Source organism: Zalophus californianus, chromosome 3 (genome assembly GCF_009762305.2).
Source record: "Zalophus californianus isolate mZalCal1 chromosome 3, mZalCal1.pri.v2, whole genome shotgun sequence".
NCBI lineage: Eukaryota > Metazoa > Chordata > Mammalia > Carnivora > Otariidae > Zalophus > Zalophus californianus.
In genome coordinates, this window is record NC_045597.1 from 134129252 (window position 1) to 134144730 (window position 15479).

Genomic DNA, 15479 nt, shown 5'->3' on the forward strand with positions numbered 1-15479 from the left:
TATACATTTTTTTAAAGATTTATTTTTTAGAAAGAGAGAGAAAGAGCCTGGGGGTGGGGGAGGGGAGGAGTAGAGGGAAAGGGAGAGAGAGTCTTAAGCAGACTCCCTGCTGAGCACAGAGCTCGACATGGGGCTCCATCTCATGACCCTGAGATCATGACCTGAGCCGAAACCAAGAATTGGACGCTTAACCAACTGCACCACCCAGGCGTCCCCAACTTTATACATTTTTTGCATCTTCTGCAGTATGTTGCAATTGCCAAGTTTACAGATTATCTTCACTGTTTATATTTTGGTTTGGATGCTTTTAGATGACCTGAAATAAAGACAGCAAATAGGTGCAGTCTCTCCCCTATCCTAATTGATTAGTAGTGACTGTGTGAAACTGTAATTCTCAGCCCTGGCCACACGTTAATATCATCCAGAGAGCTTCTTATAATTAATGCCAATCTTACCCCAGGTCGATTTCAGAATCTCTAGGGGCTGGACTTAGGCATATTTAAAATCTTCCCACGTGATTTGAATATACAGCTAGGATTAAGGATCACTGATCTGGAGCAGTGTCTGTCAAACTTCAGCATGGATTCAGGTCACCAATCTGTTAAAAACACAGATTGCCAGCTCCCACCACTGGACGTTCTGATTCACTAGGTCTTGAGTGGGGCCCAACTTTCTGAGGTTGATGCTTCATGTGTTGTCCTCATGGAGTCATGATCACGTGGCATCTGCACCATGGGAACCACTAATGTAAAGCATGTTAAGAAGGAACTTGAGGGGGGGCGCCTGGGTGGCTCAGTCGTTGAGCGTCTGCCTTAGGTTCAGGTCATGATCCCAGGGTCCTGGGATCAAGCCCCGCATCAAGCTCTCTGCTCAGTGGGGAGCCTGCTTCTCCCTCTCCCACTCCCACTGCTTGTGTTCCCTCTCTAACTGTGTCTCTGTCTGTCAAATAAATAAAATCTTAAAAAAAAAAAAAAAAAAGGAACTTGAAGCTGGAGAGCCTAGGTGGCTCAATCGGTTGAGCATCCGACTCAGGATTTCAGCTCAAGTCATGATCTCATAATCAAGCCCCTCGTCAAGCCCACCCCCTCCCATGGGCTCTGCACTCAGTAAGGAGTCTGCTTGGGATTCTCTCTCTCTCTCTCTCCCTCTGCCTCTCCCCCCCACTCAAGTAAGCTTGCGTTCTCTCAAATAAATAAATAAATCTAAAAAAAAAAAAAAGGAACTTGAACCTGAATTAAGATTTAGTGGAAAACAGGGGCATGATTGATTAGTTATGGCTGGGCAGCCATGGTCACAGAAAGGAGGAATTGTATTTGTTACTCCCACTCTTGAGAAGCAGTAAACTGCCCTCATTCACGATGTAGAAATGGGTTACTCCAGGAATGATTCCCTAGTTACAGTTTGTCCTACCCACATCGTGACAATCCATTCCCTGATATATATTCTGCATCAGCAGGCAGCCCTGTCCTGCCCAGCTGGGACTGGAAGCTGCTCTGCTGTCTAGCCTACTGCCATTCCAACTCCTGCACACCACCATGGCAGTCGACCTCTCCCGAGGGCATCAAATCTCTGTCCACTATGTCTACCTATTGTTGGAGAAAGGTAGCTTGTTTTCCCATAACTGTGAATTATTTTACCCAATTTGCTGGCTGGGATCCCAGAACAGGTCAGTCTTGATAACGTGTCATAGATAAAGGCTGCACAACAGCATGAGGGTGGGGAGAGAGGTGCTGCGGAGTGTGGATGGGAGCTAAAACCTAACCCTGCCTCTGAACTTAGCCATAGATCTCTAAGTTTTTTGTTTGTTTTCTTGTTTGTTTTCTCTCCGTTCTGAGGGCCTCTAATAGATCATAAAAGCAGTCCACAAACAGAATTCAACAGTGGCCATGCAGAGACTTCAAGCAACTCTTCTGCTGTCACTGAAAAAAATCGGTGAGTCTTATCCATAGTGTTCCCAGTCTTAAACTCGGGTGCTCTGTTCCAATGGACAGTGAAACAGAAGTATTCCTAACAGTGTTTTATATTGGTGAGTTGGAGAGAGTAGAGGCAAAAAGTGTTTTTTATCAGATTCTCCCAGGTCAGAAGTCATTACTCTGTGGGCAAAAGTCTTTATTCTGTAGGGCAACCTGAACACAGTCCTGCTTTTTGGGTTCTCTTCATGGTAAAACAGGTACTTGGTCTCATTAGGGTAAAGCAGTTTTCCTCCACTGGGGACAGTGTTGCCCCTCTTCCCTCTGGAACATTTGTCAATGTCTGGAGATATTTTGGTTGTCACACCTTTAGGGGAGGAGTTGTGCTAATGTCATTTAGTGGGTAGAGGCCAGGGATACTGCTAAACATCCTACCATGCACAGCACAGCCCCCTCACAACCAAGAATTGTCCAGCCCAAAATGTTCCAAAAAAAAAAAACCTTGTGTTTAAGATAAAGCAAAAAGGGAGTATCATTTCCTGTTTACCCACACTTTCTAGTTAAATATAACTCAAAATAAGTAGAGCATTAGAGCCCAGGGCCATCATTAACCATCTTCAGTGTACACAGGAGCTACTCAGGTCTGCAGAGGACAATGTCCCTTGCTAAATGTAGGCTCAGGTCCCCTTAAGTCAGGCCAGGCCAGCCCATGACATCAAGCATTGGAGACTCAAGGAACTCCTAGGCTTCCAATTCCTTCAGGGACATCTCCATAACCTACCTTCTCCCAGAAAAGGTTTTCAGGCCCTGTCATACATGTCACCAGGAAGGGGACACAACCACAGGAAGGAGTGGACCATGGCAAAGGGATGGTCTAACTAGAATGAAGCTTACCTTTCATATTTTCCTCTAAATCAGTTGTAAGGACTTTTTCATTAAAAGTTTACTCCAGGATTTGGAGAAAGAAGCAGATCATTAGAAGCTTCTTTGCATCTTTTCCCTTGGAAAAAGAAGTGGTTTTGATTTGTAATTTTTAAAAATATTTCTTAATTTTTTGAGATTTCTTATTAATATTTTTGAGACTTGACAAATTATATTATCAGTACTTCTCTAGTGGTCTCAAATTGTTGGGCTGCTTATAAAGTATACTACTTTCCCAACAGAATAGCTCATCCAAGGGTACTTGAGGAAATATTATAGGCCTATCACATCATACTAGAATAACAAAGTTTAGAATTTCTGATGCAGCAGAAAGACCCTTGAACTTGGCAGGTGGAAGACTTGGGTTCTGGTCCTAGTGCCGACACTTTCCAGCTGTTTGACTTGGACAAGTCAGTGAACCAGTTTGGGAAATGGCTCTGGCTCCAGCCCAAGCCTGACTCCCCTCAACCTCAGCTGGTGGTTGACTTTACACAGTATCAGGGCAGTCTGTGAGCAACTTCAGCTTCACTTCCCTGCATCTCAGAATCTCTTTCTCTTCAGCTGTTCTTTCTTCCTTTGCTCTCATCTCAAAAGACTACAGGTCTTTTCCTTGCACAGGCTAACTAACGCCTTCATTCGAGGTCCTATCCTCCAGGCCCTGTCCCCATCAGTTAGCCCACACTTGCTTTCACAGCTTTCTCTCTCTGCTGTCTCTTTCCCTTTTGCTTATACCTTTCCCCTTTCTACAAAAAAGGCTACTCTTGGCCCTGGCTTCCCTCTTACTTTTACTATCAGACTATCTCAGACTGACATCGAGGTCAGCTGCCTCATGCCCTCACCTACCCCTCCCTCCTTGATCCTGAAATCTGATCTGTGCCCTCCCCGTGTCTCTACAACTGCTCTTGGGAAGTTCAGCTCCCAGTTGCTAGAACCTCATCTTCATCAGACTCTGCAGCATCCGTTCCATGGGCCGTGCTGGCCTCAGGTTGCCCTCTTCCTTGGATGTTTGTGGACCTGCAGGCTTCAGGCTCTTCCTCTAAGATATCCTTGGTCTCTGTCTTCTCTGGCTCCATCCTTCTCATCCACCCACCATTGAAATGAGGTAGTTCTCCGGGTCTTTGACTTTCTTCTCTACTCCTCACCTGGGTGATATCCTCTCTCACTGGTGTGTTCTGATATCAACTCTCAGCTCAGTGAGCATGGTTCTCAGGTCTCTGTCTGAACCCTTCTCTCCCACACCCAACCCTGCTGGCCGTGTATTTCTGATTTACACACCAGGGCCTCAGCAGAAAAGTCCCCAGCAAAGTAACTTTTGTGCCTGACCCTCCTACTGTGGTGAGTTGTACAAACACTCTCTGGTGACTCTAGCCTTGAAACCTGGCAGTCAGTTTTTCTCTCCGGCAGTCATTTTTGATCCCTACCTCTCACGTAACCCCACCTCCAGTCATTTTTTTAGCGTCCTTCCCTGGTCCAAGCCTGCCATTATCTCCTTCTCTCTCTCCTGCTTCTCGTCTTTATAGACCAGCTTTTATTTCTGACACCTGATCAATTGTCCTAAAGCATATTCTGACTTTTCAAAGAACTTTAATGGCTTCCCATTTTAGACCAAAAGAGGTTCAGACATCTCAGTGTGCCATATCAAGCCTCTTTCTGTCTTGCTGGACTTTGTCTTCCAGATCACCTCCAGCATGTCCCGAAATGCACCCTGTGCGGTCAGACTTACTGTTTTACCAATGCATCTACCTCTGTTCTCTCTGCTCATGCCTTTCTGTTCAGCTCTTAGTGATCTCATCAAGATACATTGGCATATCCCTTTACTCCATATAGACCTCAATTCTTTTCAATGTTCCTTGAACCTTTGTAGTTCATTTTAACAGAACTACTCAAAATCCTGGTTCACGACGAGATAATGAACTTACATCAGAATGTAAATCAACCCACTGCTTTCTGCATCAAGAAAGTTTGCTATGAAAAAAATATCAGCTCAGCTGAACAATGTACTTGGTGATGAATTGATTTACATTCTGGCACAAGCTCCTTATGACATTGTGAGCAGTAACAGCTCACAAAGTCCCAAACAGACAGTGTCCTGGTGATAAACAAATCACGCTTTGGTTTATCATTCTCTGCAGTTTTTTATGTATTGCCTGGTGTTGTGGTTGACTGTATGCGAGCAGGTCAGCTTCTCAAAGGTGAGGGCTGAATCTTCTCCCCATTTCCAATACGTGCAGTAGGTACTCAATAAGTTTATTGAGCCGACTTCTAACACCCCTCTTAAGGCTCAGATTTTTATGAAAGAAATGTTCTTCCTGCTCAGTCTTTGGGTGCTGACAGCAACAATAGGATCAAGAATAATTCATCGGATAGGACATGCCTGCCCCAGGGAGCTAGGGGTCTCATTTTGCCCTCTGTGCTTGATGATCACCTCAGTGCCCTGTGGATCAACCCAGGGGTTGACAGGAAGGAAACCAAGGTGGGGAGGGGGGGGAATGCCAGGGTAAGAGATGGCAGACTAAGAAGAAAGCTAAGTCATGCCAATGATGATGCTCTTAGCAGTAATTAACAAACCCTTCAACTAATATGTTTACGAATCCCTCAGGATAGAGGTCAGGACACAGAAGTTCCAGTGCTGGCTCATTTGCTCAGAGATGTCAGAAAGGACGTGGGCCCTTTTCGTCTCTCTGCTACTTTCCGTGCATCAGCAGTGCCCCCACTTGTGGTCACACGGTGGCTAAAGCAGCACCAAGCATCATTTCCTCACATGGCAATGTCCAAAGCAGGCAGGAAGAGATGGATGGGAAGGGGGCTCTCCTCGGGAGTCTCTCTCTGTTTCCCAGAAGTCCCTAGGACACCCCTTGCATCTCACTGGCCAGTGATTGCCAATCTGCAGAGGTGGCTGTGCCCGGGAGCAACAGAGAAAGCTGGGAATGCGAGCATGGGCACTTGCAGCTTTGCAGGAGAGAGTAGGCAAAGAAAAAAGGGGTTGGAGAACCAACCAACACAATGTGCCAGAAGAGTCCTGAAGGGGTAGTGATGGGAGCAGATAGGTACCAGGGAAAGATAAAGGGAAAGTAAAATCAGAGGAAGAGTAAAAAAGACCCAAACATGACAAGAAATATTGCTGAGAATAAGAACAACATAATCATTCAGTTTCACTCAACAGTTGTTGTGAGTCCAGGTCTTTTCCCACATTGATCTCACATGATTCTCATCCTAGCCTTTTGGGTGGTATTACTGACTCCATGTTACTGATAAGTAAACTAAATCAGAGAAGGCTAAGATAAGTAGGTCCCACATGCTGGTCTAGAGACAAGTGCTGAGTTGGACGTATCAGATTTACCTACTCCTGCCCCTAATCAGCTAATCGGGAGGGTCACCCAGTGTCACACAGAAAATAAATGGCAGGTCTGGGTTTGAAATCAGCATTTCTCTCTCCAACAATAAAAACAACTAACATTTGACACTTAACAAATTCCTGGGCACTGTACTAAGTGTTCTACATGTGCTACCTTATTTAATCCTTATATAACTACCTGATGAAAGAGGTACACATTTTATAATTTCTGACATTAAGATATTACAAATAATTTGCTTTCTGGTGTCAGAGTCTGGAGAAGACGTGCAGAAATGGCACCTCCAAGCGGAAGGAAAAGAAGGAAAAACAGGTCATCAGCCTTGGACCTCAGGTAGCTAAAGGGCAAAATGTGTGTGGTGTCTGCCACATCTTTGCATCCTTCAGTGACACTTCTGTCCATGTCACCGTTCTTTCTGGCAAGGACACCATCCACCATGTGGCTGGTGGGCTGAAGGTGAAGGCTGACCCAGATGAATCCTCTCCCTATGCTGCCATGTCGGCTGCCCAGGATGTAGCCCAGAGGGGCAAGTCACTGAGCATCTCATCAAACTCCAGGTCACAGGAGGAAACAGAACCAAAACCCCTGGGCCCAGGGCCCAGTCAGCCCTCAGAGTCCTTGCCTGCTCAGGAGTGAAGATCAGGTGGATTGAGGATGTTACCCTCACCAGCCCCCCGCCCCCGACAGTACCTGCGGGAAGGGGGGTTGCCATGGTCGCTGTTTGTGAACAGGATTCCTCAAATTACTGTTTTCTGTTAATAAATTGCCTTTGTGGAAGCTTAAAAAAAAAGATATTACAAGTGATTTGCCAATGTGGCTTAGTAAAGTGACAGTCAGGATTTGGATGCAGGTCTTCTGACTCCAGAGCTGAAACTTTTGAGATACTGTTACATTCTGCTGCCAGTCTAGGTTCCAGGCTCCAAATGCTTAGCCCATGGCTTTTTTCTGCTCTTTGTTCTTTATAACTGTCATTGTAACAAATCGTAAATCACAGCAAGCTAAGGAATAAACCCTGATTGGCATAAAATTGTCATTCTATGATTGGTGGGAAAAATTCCAGCACCAATGTCTTGGGATAAAGCCTCATGGAGGGCGCCTGGGTGGCTCAGTTGGTTAAGTGACTGCCTTCAGCTCGGGTCATGATCCTGGAGTCCCGGGATCGAGTCCCGGGATCGAGTCCCGCATTGGGCTCCCTGCTCAGCGGGGAGTCTGCTTCTCCCTCTGACCCTCTTCCCTCTCGTACTCTCTGTCTCTCATTCTCTCTTTCTCAAATAAATAAATAAAATCTTTAAAAAAAAAAAAGCCTCATGGAGAAGATGCTCCCATCTGTGTACCATGGGGTGGGAGCTAACTTGGCTAAGGACAAGGCAACTCCAGGTTGACAGGAGAAATGAGTGGTTGGGGTGGCACTCCTCCGCCCCTCTTCCTCCATGAGCCTGTAACTGTGTACAGTGAATGACAGAAAGGAAATAGTCTTTTATGTCATGGGGCTTTGTTCCCATGTTGGTAATCCTCTATTCTAATGCTGATAAGTACAATAGTGAGGATTATGCTCCTTAATTTAATTTGGCCTGCATATGGCAAAGCTCTCGCAAGGCTTTTATTTGACATTCTTTAGCCCAGCCAGCCTGTTGTCCTATAAAAAGCAGCCCCTGTAAGGGAGGCAGGAGATTGATAATGCTGCTGCACATGTTTTTACGCGGCACCTTGTAACACACCTCCAGAGAAGCTTCGTGTGGGCCACTTGAGTGAGGATTCAGACTCAGAGGGATGGGAATCTTCACAACTCAGGCGGCTCGAGGAGAGCTGGCACCTCGCGAGAGGGGAAAACGAGCACATATTTCTCCCGTGTGTCATCCTTGCAGCTCTGGGGCTTGGAGCCAATTGGGCTGACCTCAGAATCGATGAGCCAGAGAAACAGCCTCCCAGTCAGGCCCGACTGTGGGCCAGATTTTCGTGTGGGCTGTGAAAGTACAGATTGCCACATATCTTGACAAACACTCTGCATGGGGGGGTCATTGCAGAAATATGTGGCACTGCGAAGAAGATAAAACAAAACTTTTCTTACAGATCAGAGGGCCTTTCCTCTCCCACCCTTCAGTCCCCATGCTCAGTTTTCCTTCTACTTCCATTTCACCCCTCAGGAGGCTAGCCCTCCAGCAAACTTTCTACCGCTGTGGCCAAGTCAATGCACTAAAGCAGTAGAGGACCTCATGTGGACCCTGAAAGAGGTAGGCAGCAGGTATGGGAGCAGTGGTGGAGGTGGTGGCCTTCTTTGATGAAGCACTGAGGATGTGAAAGATACTCTGTGTGTTATCTCATTTGGGTGGAAAGCAGATGGGCCTTGGTGACAGTCCTGGGTTTAAACCTTAGTTCAGCTCCTTATAAACTATGAGTCTTGGGCAAATTCCTTCATCTTTCTGAACTTCAATATGCTGGGCTGCAAAACAGTAATGTGTGTGAGGATTAGAGATGATCTATGGAAGGGAACTAGCGTAGTTCTAGACGTGTAATAAATGCTCAAGGGATGAAGACCAGCTGCTATCGCTTGTGGTGATGGAAGTGGTAGCAATAGTGGTAGTAATAGTAGTATTTAAAAGGTTACTATAGGGGCACCTGCGTGGCTCAGTCGGTTAAGCGTCTGCCTTCGGCTCAGGTCATGATCTCGGGGTCCTGAGATGGAGCTCGTGTTAGGCTCCCTGCTCAGTGGGGAGCCTGCTTCTCCCTCTGCCGCTCCCCCTGCTTGTGCACTCTCAGTCTCTCTCCCAAATAAATAAATAAAATCTTTTAAAATTTTTAAAAAAACAAAAGGTCACTATAAAGCTAACCTGATAGGAAGGGTCAACATCCCTCTGGCTTTGCTCTAGGGCTTTAGACTAAAATAAGCATTGAGGATTCCAGCCCTTTAGAAACTTTGAACAATGCTCACTCTCTGCTTTAACTTGAGATCCCAATTTATTTTCTGTGGTCCTGGCTGTTATCTCAGGGATAAATCTGAGATTGACTTTGGGCCTGACTCACTCTTGCCAGTATGGCCAGGATTCCAGGGGCACACCCTCAAATGATAACTTTCAGAACTTACTCAATTATTAGGGCCTTCTTAGAGTTTCTTGATTTTTAAGATATTAATTGGTCACATTCAAAACCTTTTTGAAGCCAGAAACCTTATCACCAGCTGAAAGGAGCTGCAGGGAAAAAATCTGTTTTGAGTTATATTTTTCCTTGTGGATTTGCCTATGGCTGTACATAAATATTTATCTGAACTATTTCAACAAACCTTAAATCATCAGTGATCCTTATGCAAAGGAGCCTTTTAGAAGGATTGTGGATGTCAGGAATGTCAGCAGTCCAAGTTCTCTTTATAGGACCAGATTCCAGAGACTGGAGGCCCCTTTTTAAAATATTTGGAGCTGTTTGGTGGTTTTCAATATGTCTTTTGTTTTCCTGTTTCTGTCTATCTGTTCCTGCTGTTCCTTCTGAATAGAATTTCCTTGCCAGTTCCTTCTTTACCTGTTGATATTTTACCCGGCCTTCATGCTATCACACATGTGGCACTACCTGCAGGGCCTTGAAGCAGACTAAAGCTAGAAGAGCATCCCGGGCAGAAGAAAGAGTGAGCCATGGTCCAGAGGCAGGATGTTCAGGGGGCGCTCTGGGAAAGTGAGGTGTCCAGTGGGACGAAGGCTGAGGGGCCAGGGGTGGGGGTGGCGTGATGCAGAGAGTACTCTAACAGGCAAGAAGGCAGATGGGAGCCAAGACGTGGGAGGCTTAAAAGATGCACAAAATATTTTGGACCGTATTCTATAAGCTGAAAGATGTACACGTACAGTCATTGGGTAGAATATGGTCTGCAGACATATTTTGTTTGGCCTGCACAATGTTTTTGAAATTCTTAATTAGTTTCCAACATATAAAAATAGATTTCATGGAACAATCCAAATTTCTGATGGCTTTTGAAAAATTGGAGTATCTAAGCAGCAGTCTGCTGGAACCGTGTAGAATCTGTCTTTCTTTTTTTTTTTTTTTTTTTTTTTTTTAATTTTTTTATTGTTATGTTAATCACCATATATTACATCATTAGTTTTTGGTGCAGTGTTCCATGATTCATTGTTTGTTCATTGATACCTACTCATGGCCTGCTTAATTCATGGCCTGGCCCCACCAGCATCTGAGTCTGATTCCTGTCCAGTGTGTGCAGAGGCACCATGCAGGCAGAGGAAGCAATTTAGGCTACAGACTCTGGAGCCAGATTGCTTCTGTCTAGGCTCAGGTCTGTGTCCAGCTAGCTCGATGACCTTGGGCAAGTTAAAGCATATGTCTAATAATGGTACCTTCCTCCTATGGCTGTTGTGAGAAAAAACTATAGGGAATGTTTAGAAGACTACCTAGCCTGTAGTAAATGCACAAAAACATTAACTGTTATTACTATATTCTCCATGAGATAGTGAACTCCAGGGTTGAAACTGTCACTCACTTCTGAATGATTCAACTAAATCTGGATCTAGAATCATGGGCCATCATAAGCATAAAGGTAATTGATGAATGGCTGAATGAATATGTGCTCTTTAAATTTTTCTTTCTTTTTTTTATTATGTCATGTTAATCACCATACATTACATCATTAGTTTTTGATGTAGTGTTCCATGATTCTTTGTTTGCATATAACACCCAGTGCTCCATTCAATATGTGCCCTCTTTAATACCCATCACCAGGCTAACCCATCCCCCCACCCCCCTCCCCTCTAGAACCCGCAGTTTGTTTCTCAGAGTCCATAGTCTCTCATGGTTCATCTCCCCTTCTGATTTCCCCCCTTCATTTTTCCCTTCCTACTATCTTCTTTATTTCTGTCAGATCCAAAGGTAAATTTAATTAGTTTGACCTCAAGAAATGCTTCTTTATTTATGTTGAGTTTGACTTGAATATAGTAATTAATTTTTGATAAATTAGGAATCTGGTTTTCTCAGAAACCTAGCAGAGCTAACAAAATAAGTGAAGGGAAATGTTAACATTGTCTCATTTTTCTATGATGGATCTAACTGCCTAACTGAAAAATAAGACCCAGTTTTGGAAGATACTTAATTATGTGTTTTCTTTATGAAGCTCAATTACTGGCAGGTAAGTATCTATGGTTAATATCTTAATTTAGGGTTGGTTCAGGGGCAGCTGGGTGACTCAGTCGGTTAATGTCTGCCTTCAGCTCAGGTCATGATCCCAGGGTCCTAGGATCGAGCCCCGTGTCAGGCTCCCTGCTCAGCAGGAACCTGCTTCTCCCTCTCCTCCCTGCCCACCGCCCACTCGTGCTCTCTCTAGCTATCTCTCTCTCTCAAATAAATGAGTAAAAAAACTTAAAAAAAAAAAATTAGGGTTGGTTGCTAGGATCCAGACATAGTGAACTTAAGCAGAAATAATGTTAGAACACATTTTTGACTTGGGTTCTCTGACCAACCCCCCAACACATGAGATCCACACTTCAAGGCAGTGTTTTGTGCCTGGTGTCTCAGACAAACATGAAGCATCTTCAGAAATGATTTGGACAGTTTGGCATGAAAACCAATTTCTGGTATGTTCAACATATCTTACGTATAGCTGAAGTTACAACACCACCCCACCAAGGCCTTTAATGTGATCACCTGAGGACATGAATACATTTGCCATCAGCAAAGGATGCTTGTCAGCAAATGATGGCATGACTCTGCAGAGTTGACCTGCAAAGTTGGATTCACTTTCTCTCTGGAAAACTTGAACATTTACAAAGAACTTTGGTCCAGTGGCATTTAATTTTATTTGGATAAATATCATCTAAAACTGAATGATGTGTTTAAGATTCTGAAACATTACTCTTTAACTTTGTACTTGAAATGTCAAATAGCTCTCCTTTCTTTAAAAAAATCAACTTTTTAGAATGATGATGCCTCTACTTTTTTAAAGAAATCTCCATCTTTAGCTCTCTCCTTTTCCTTCTTTCTTTCCTTCTCTCTCTCAACCTCTCTGTCTCTCTTCTTATACAGTTGATACCTACACCTCAAAAGTTCTGGTTTCTCATCTAAAGGACAATTTCAAGTAATGACAAAATCTGGCAAATTCTTCTGACCATTTCATTACCCCTCGTTCCCATCCTACATTACCCATTTTGTGAGAGTAGGAATTTCTAGAAATTCCATATATCTCTGATACCTACTTTGCTGGTATCCTCACCCATACCCTTGTGATATTCAGGCTCAGAATGAGTTTTTGACAAAAAATACCTTTTCATATTGAGCCTATTTTGAAAGAAAGAAAAAAAAAACTTGAGAAAAGAAAACTTGCTCAAGTATTGCAGGAAACAAAATTTGTGTAAAAATGAATTCTGCATAAAAGTGTTTTATCATCAACACTTAAGGAAACCTAGATTATAATGCTGAGGTTGAAGGCGGATCAACTTTGTACATTTCCACAATGTTATTAACTTTATTTCATTTTCTTTGGGTTAAGAGGAAAAAATATTAGTGTTTCTGCTCCAAGTGTGTTTTGTGAATTCAATGGCAGTTGGCTTCTACCTGTAGGGCACAAATATTCCAGCACATTTCCCATTAGCATTGCCCCAGTCACTTTAACCTAAGAAGGAACCTAAGCAAGTGTTCACCACAGAAGCTATTGACAGTAGTAATGCCACACTTTTTCTGTGTGTATCTCAGTGACTTCTCAGACTTGTCTCCTTGATGAGTAGACAAAACAGGAGGAGGGTTGAATTTTTTTCTTTTCGTCTGAATGGCATAGGTCAGGAAGACAGGAATAGAGAGCTTTGGTGAAACAGGGCCCTAGCGACCGCTGTGATTGGGAAATTAGATAATAAACAGACCCTGTTACCAAGATTCTAATGGCCTAAAATCAACACAGCCTGGGGATGCAGGCAGGAATGGGCTTTCTTGCTCTGGCCCAGACCTTCCCGGGAGAGCTCTTTGTGTCAACAAGAACAGCCAGCGCTCCTGGCCGGCTCCCAGCACTCAGAGTGGGGCTATCATTTTTGTTTGCTTTGCAAATATCTTAATGGGAAGTGGTTCAACACCACCTATGGGTTAATCTGGGGGGTTCTGCTTGGCAGCTGTTAGCTCTGAGAACCACATGGCTGCTCCCGGGTGGAGGGAGGCAGGCTGACGGTTAACTACCCAGCGCCAGGTTGAGGCATCTCCTTTGCTCATTAGATTTACTGACTGGCAGGAAGCACCTTGTTGTCTTTTATTTTTAGTTTGTTCCTCCTGGGAGTGTAAGGATATTATTCTCAGATCCAATTGTGCTTTTCCCTCTCAGGCAGGGCGCTTGTCTCTATTCGTTTCACTCACGTGCCACATACTTCTTTCACCTAAGTGCGTTCTCACGGGATCGGGAATTTGATATTCAAAGTGGTGGTGTGGTGGCAGCTGAGGGGGTGGTATTGTTGCAGGAAGAAGGATCTGGTATGTTAGCCCGCCAGGAGGGCAACACCACGGCCCTGTCTTCCCCTGGGATCTAAAGACTTGAGTAGACACCAGCTTTTCTTAAGAGTCCCTGCCCTGCCGTTCCCTTAGTTTTCTCCTCTCTTCCTGAATTTGGCTTTCCCTTGTCTTCACCCATGGGAATGCTTGCCTGGCTGACTTGGCCAACTCATGTTTTTCTGGATCCGTGTCAGTTGACATTGGCACAAATGAACTCTTTCTTTTTGCTTTCCTCACTGGATTGTAGGCAGGGTTGGACGATTGCCACAGTGCAGGTTAGGGAAGTTCCTAGACTGATGACAGACTTGTAGACAGTTTCCAAATGCCCCATTTGTAAAAATGCAAGAAGTGCAGATGACTTTATAAATCCTGGGATGAATGTCCAGCTACCCTCAATAAGAGTGGAGACTTGCTCCCAAGACCGTTTCCTTTCCTGAAGATTTCCACACTTCTTTGTAGGGCTGCCTGGTGCTTGAGAGCAGGGGCTGTCTACAGTCCACTAGACCTGCTGCTACTAAGGGGAAGACTTTGATGAACTTATTTTCTCCATTTCCTCATCTTTAAATGGAAGACAAAATGGCACAATGTCTACCTCGCCAGGTCTAGAAGGTCCAATGAGATAACATATATCAAGTGCACAGCATCTCACCTGATACATGAAAAGCACTCGTAAATAGTAAGAAGGAGTTACTGTCATTCTCTCTGAAGGATTCATCTTTCTCTGTGTAATTTTTAGTGTTCTACATTCTTTTCTGGGGCATTCGTTTTGAAGCCTGTGATTCCTAACTCTTTAAAAATAAGCCAGTGCCAGGGGTGCCTGGGTGGCTTATTTGGTTAAGCATCTGACTCTTGGTTTAGGCTCAGGTCATGATCTCAGGGTTGTGAGATCGAGCCCTGTGGCTTAAGATTCTCTCTCTCATCCTCTCCACCTCTCTCTCTCTCCCTCTCTAAAAAACAAATTAAATAAGTAAATAAATAAATTAAGCCAGTGCTGAGGGACAATTTCAGTATCAAAGTAAATAATGATAATAAAAGAATATAATCTACTGAATAAAATAAGAATGCATTAATTCACATTGATAGAAAAAAAGAAGGGAGGGAGGGAAAGGAGGATGAAGAAAGGAAGTAACAGGGTAAGTTTTTCTTTGCAGTAAAATGTGAAATAATGTAAAAGGAATGATAAAAACAGAAAATAATTGTTTGGCAACTACCAAAATAATCATTGTTTCAGATAAAAATCATCAGTGGATGCTAAAACTAATAGGTGAAAGTTTAAGGAGTAACAAGCTTTTCACGTAGTCCCGGAGTAAATCTCCATGAGATACTTAGTAATTACAAAAGGGCGGTGGGGGTGATCTGGCAAACAGCACTTTAGCCAAGTGATGAAAGTTAGCATCACCAGTAATTGGACAGATTGACAGCATGTGCCTCCTGATAGGAGGCACTGAGAAGAACACAACATCACTCCTGTGGATTTCCTGCCAAATGTGCATAACCTGAATCCAATCATGAAGAAATAGCAGACAAACCGAACAGAGAGACCTCTTTCAAAATTACTGACCTGTAGGCTTCAAAATGAATGACAAAGGATGACTGAGGAACTGTTCCAGATGACAGGAGACTAGAAAAACATGACAACTGAATGCAGTGTATGGTCCAGAATTTTCCTTTTCTATAGAATAAGACATTATTGGAACAGTTGGCAAAATCTGAATATTCTATACATTGGATGATAGTATGTATTAATATTAATTTCCTGATTTTGGTTATTGTACTATGGTCATATGAGAGAGTGCCCTTGCTTTTAAGAAGAACACACTGAAATATTTAGGGATAAAGGAAC

The 15479-nt window shown here is 43.8% G+C and overlaps 1 protein-coding gene across 1 annotated transcript in view; it reads left to right on the forward strand.

Moving 5' to 3' along the window:
- Positions 1-15479, forward strand: part of MYO3B (myosin IIIB) — a 388457-nt gene that overhangs the window by 275901 nt on the left and 97077 nt on the right. The window contains exon 29 of the mRNA XM_027591480.2: positions 1848-1932. Within this exon, the coding sequence (XP_027447281.1) occupies positions 1848-1932 (85 nt within the window). The remainder of the gene's footprint in view (positions 1-1847; positions 1933-15479) is intronic.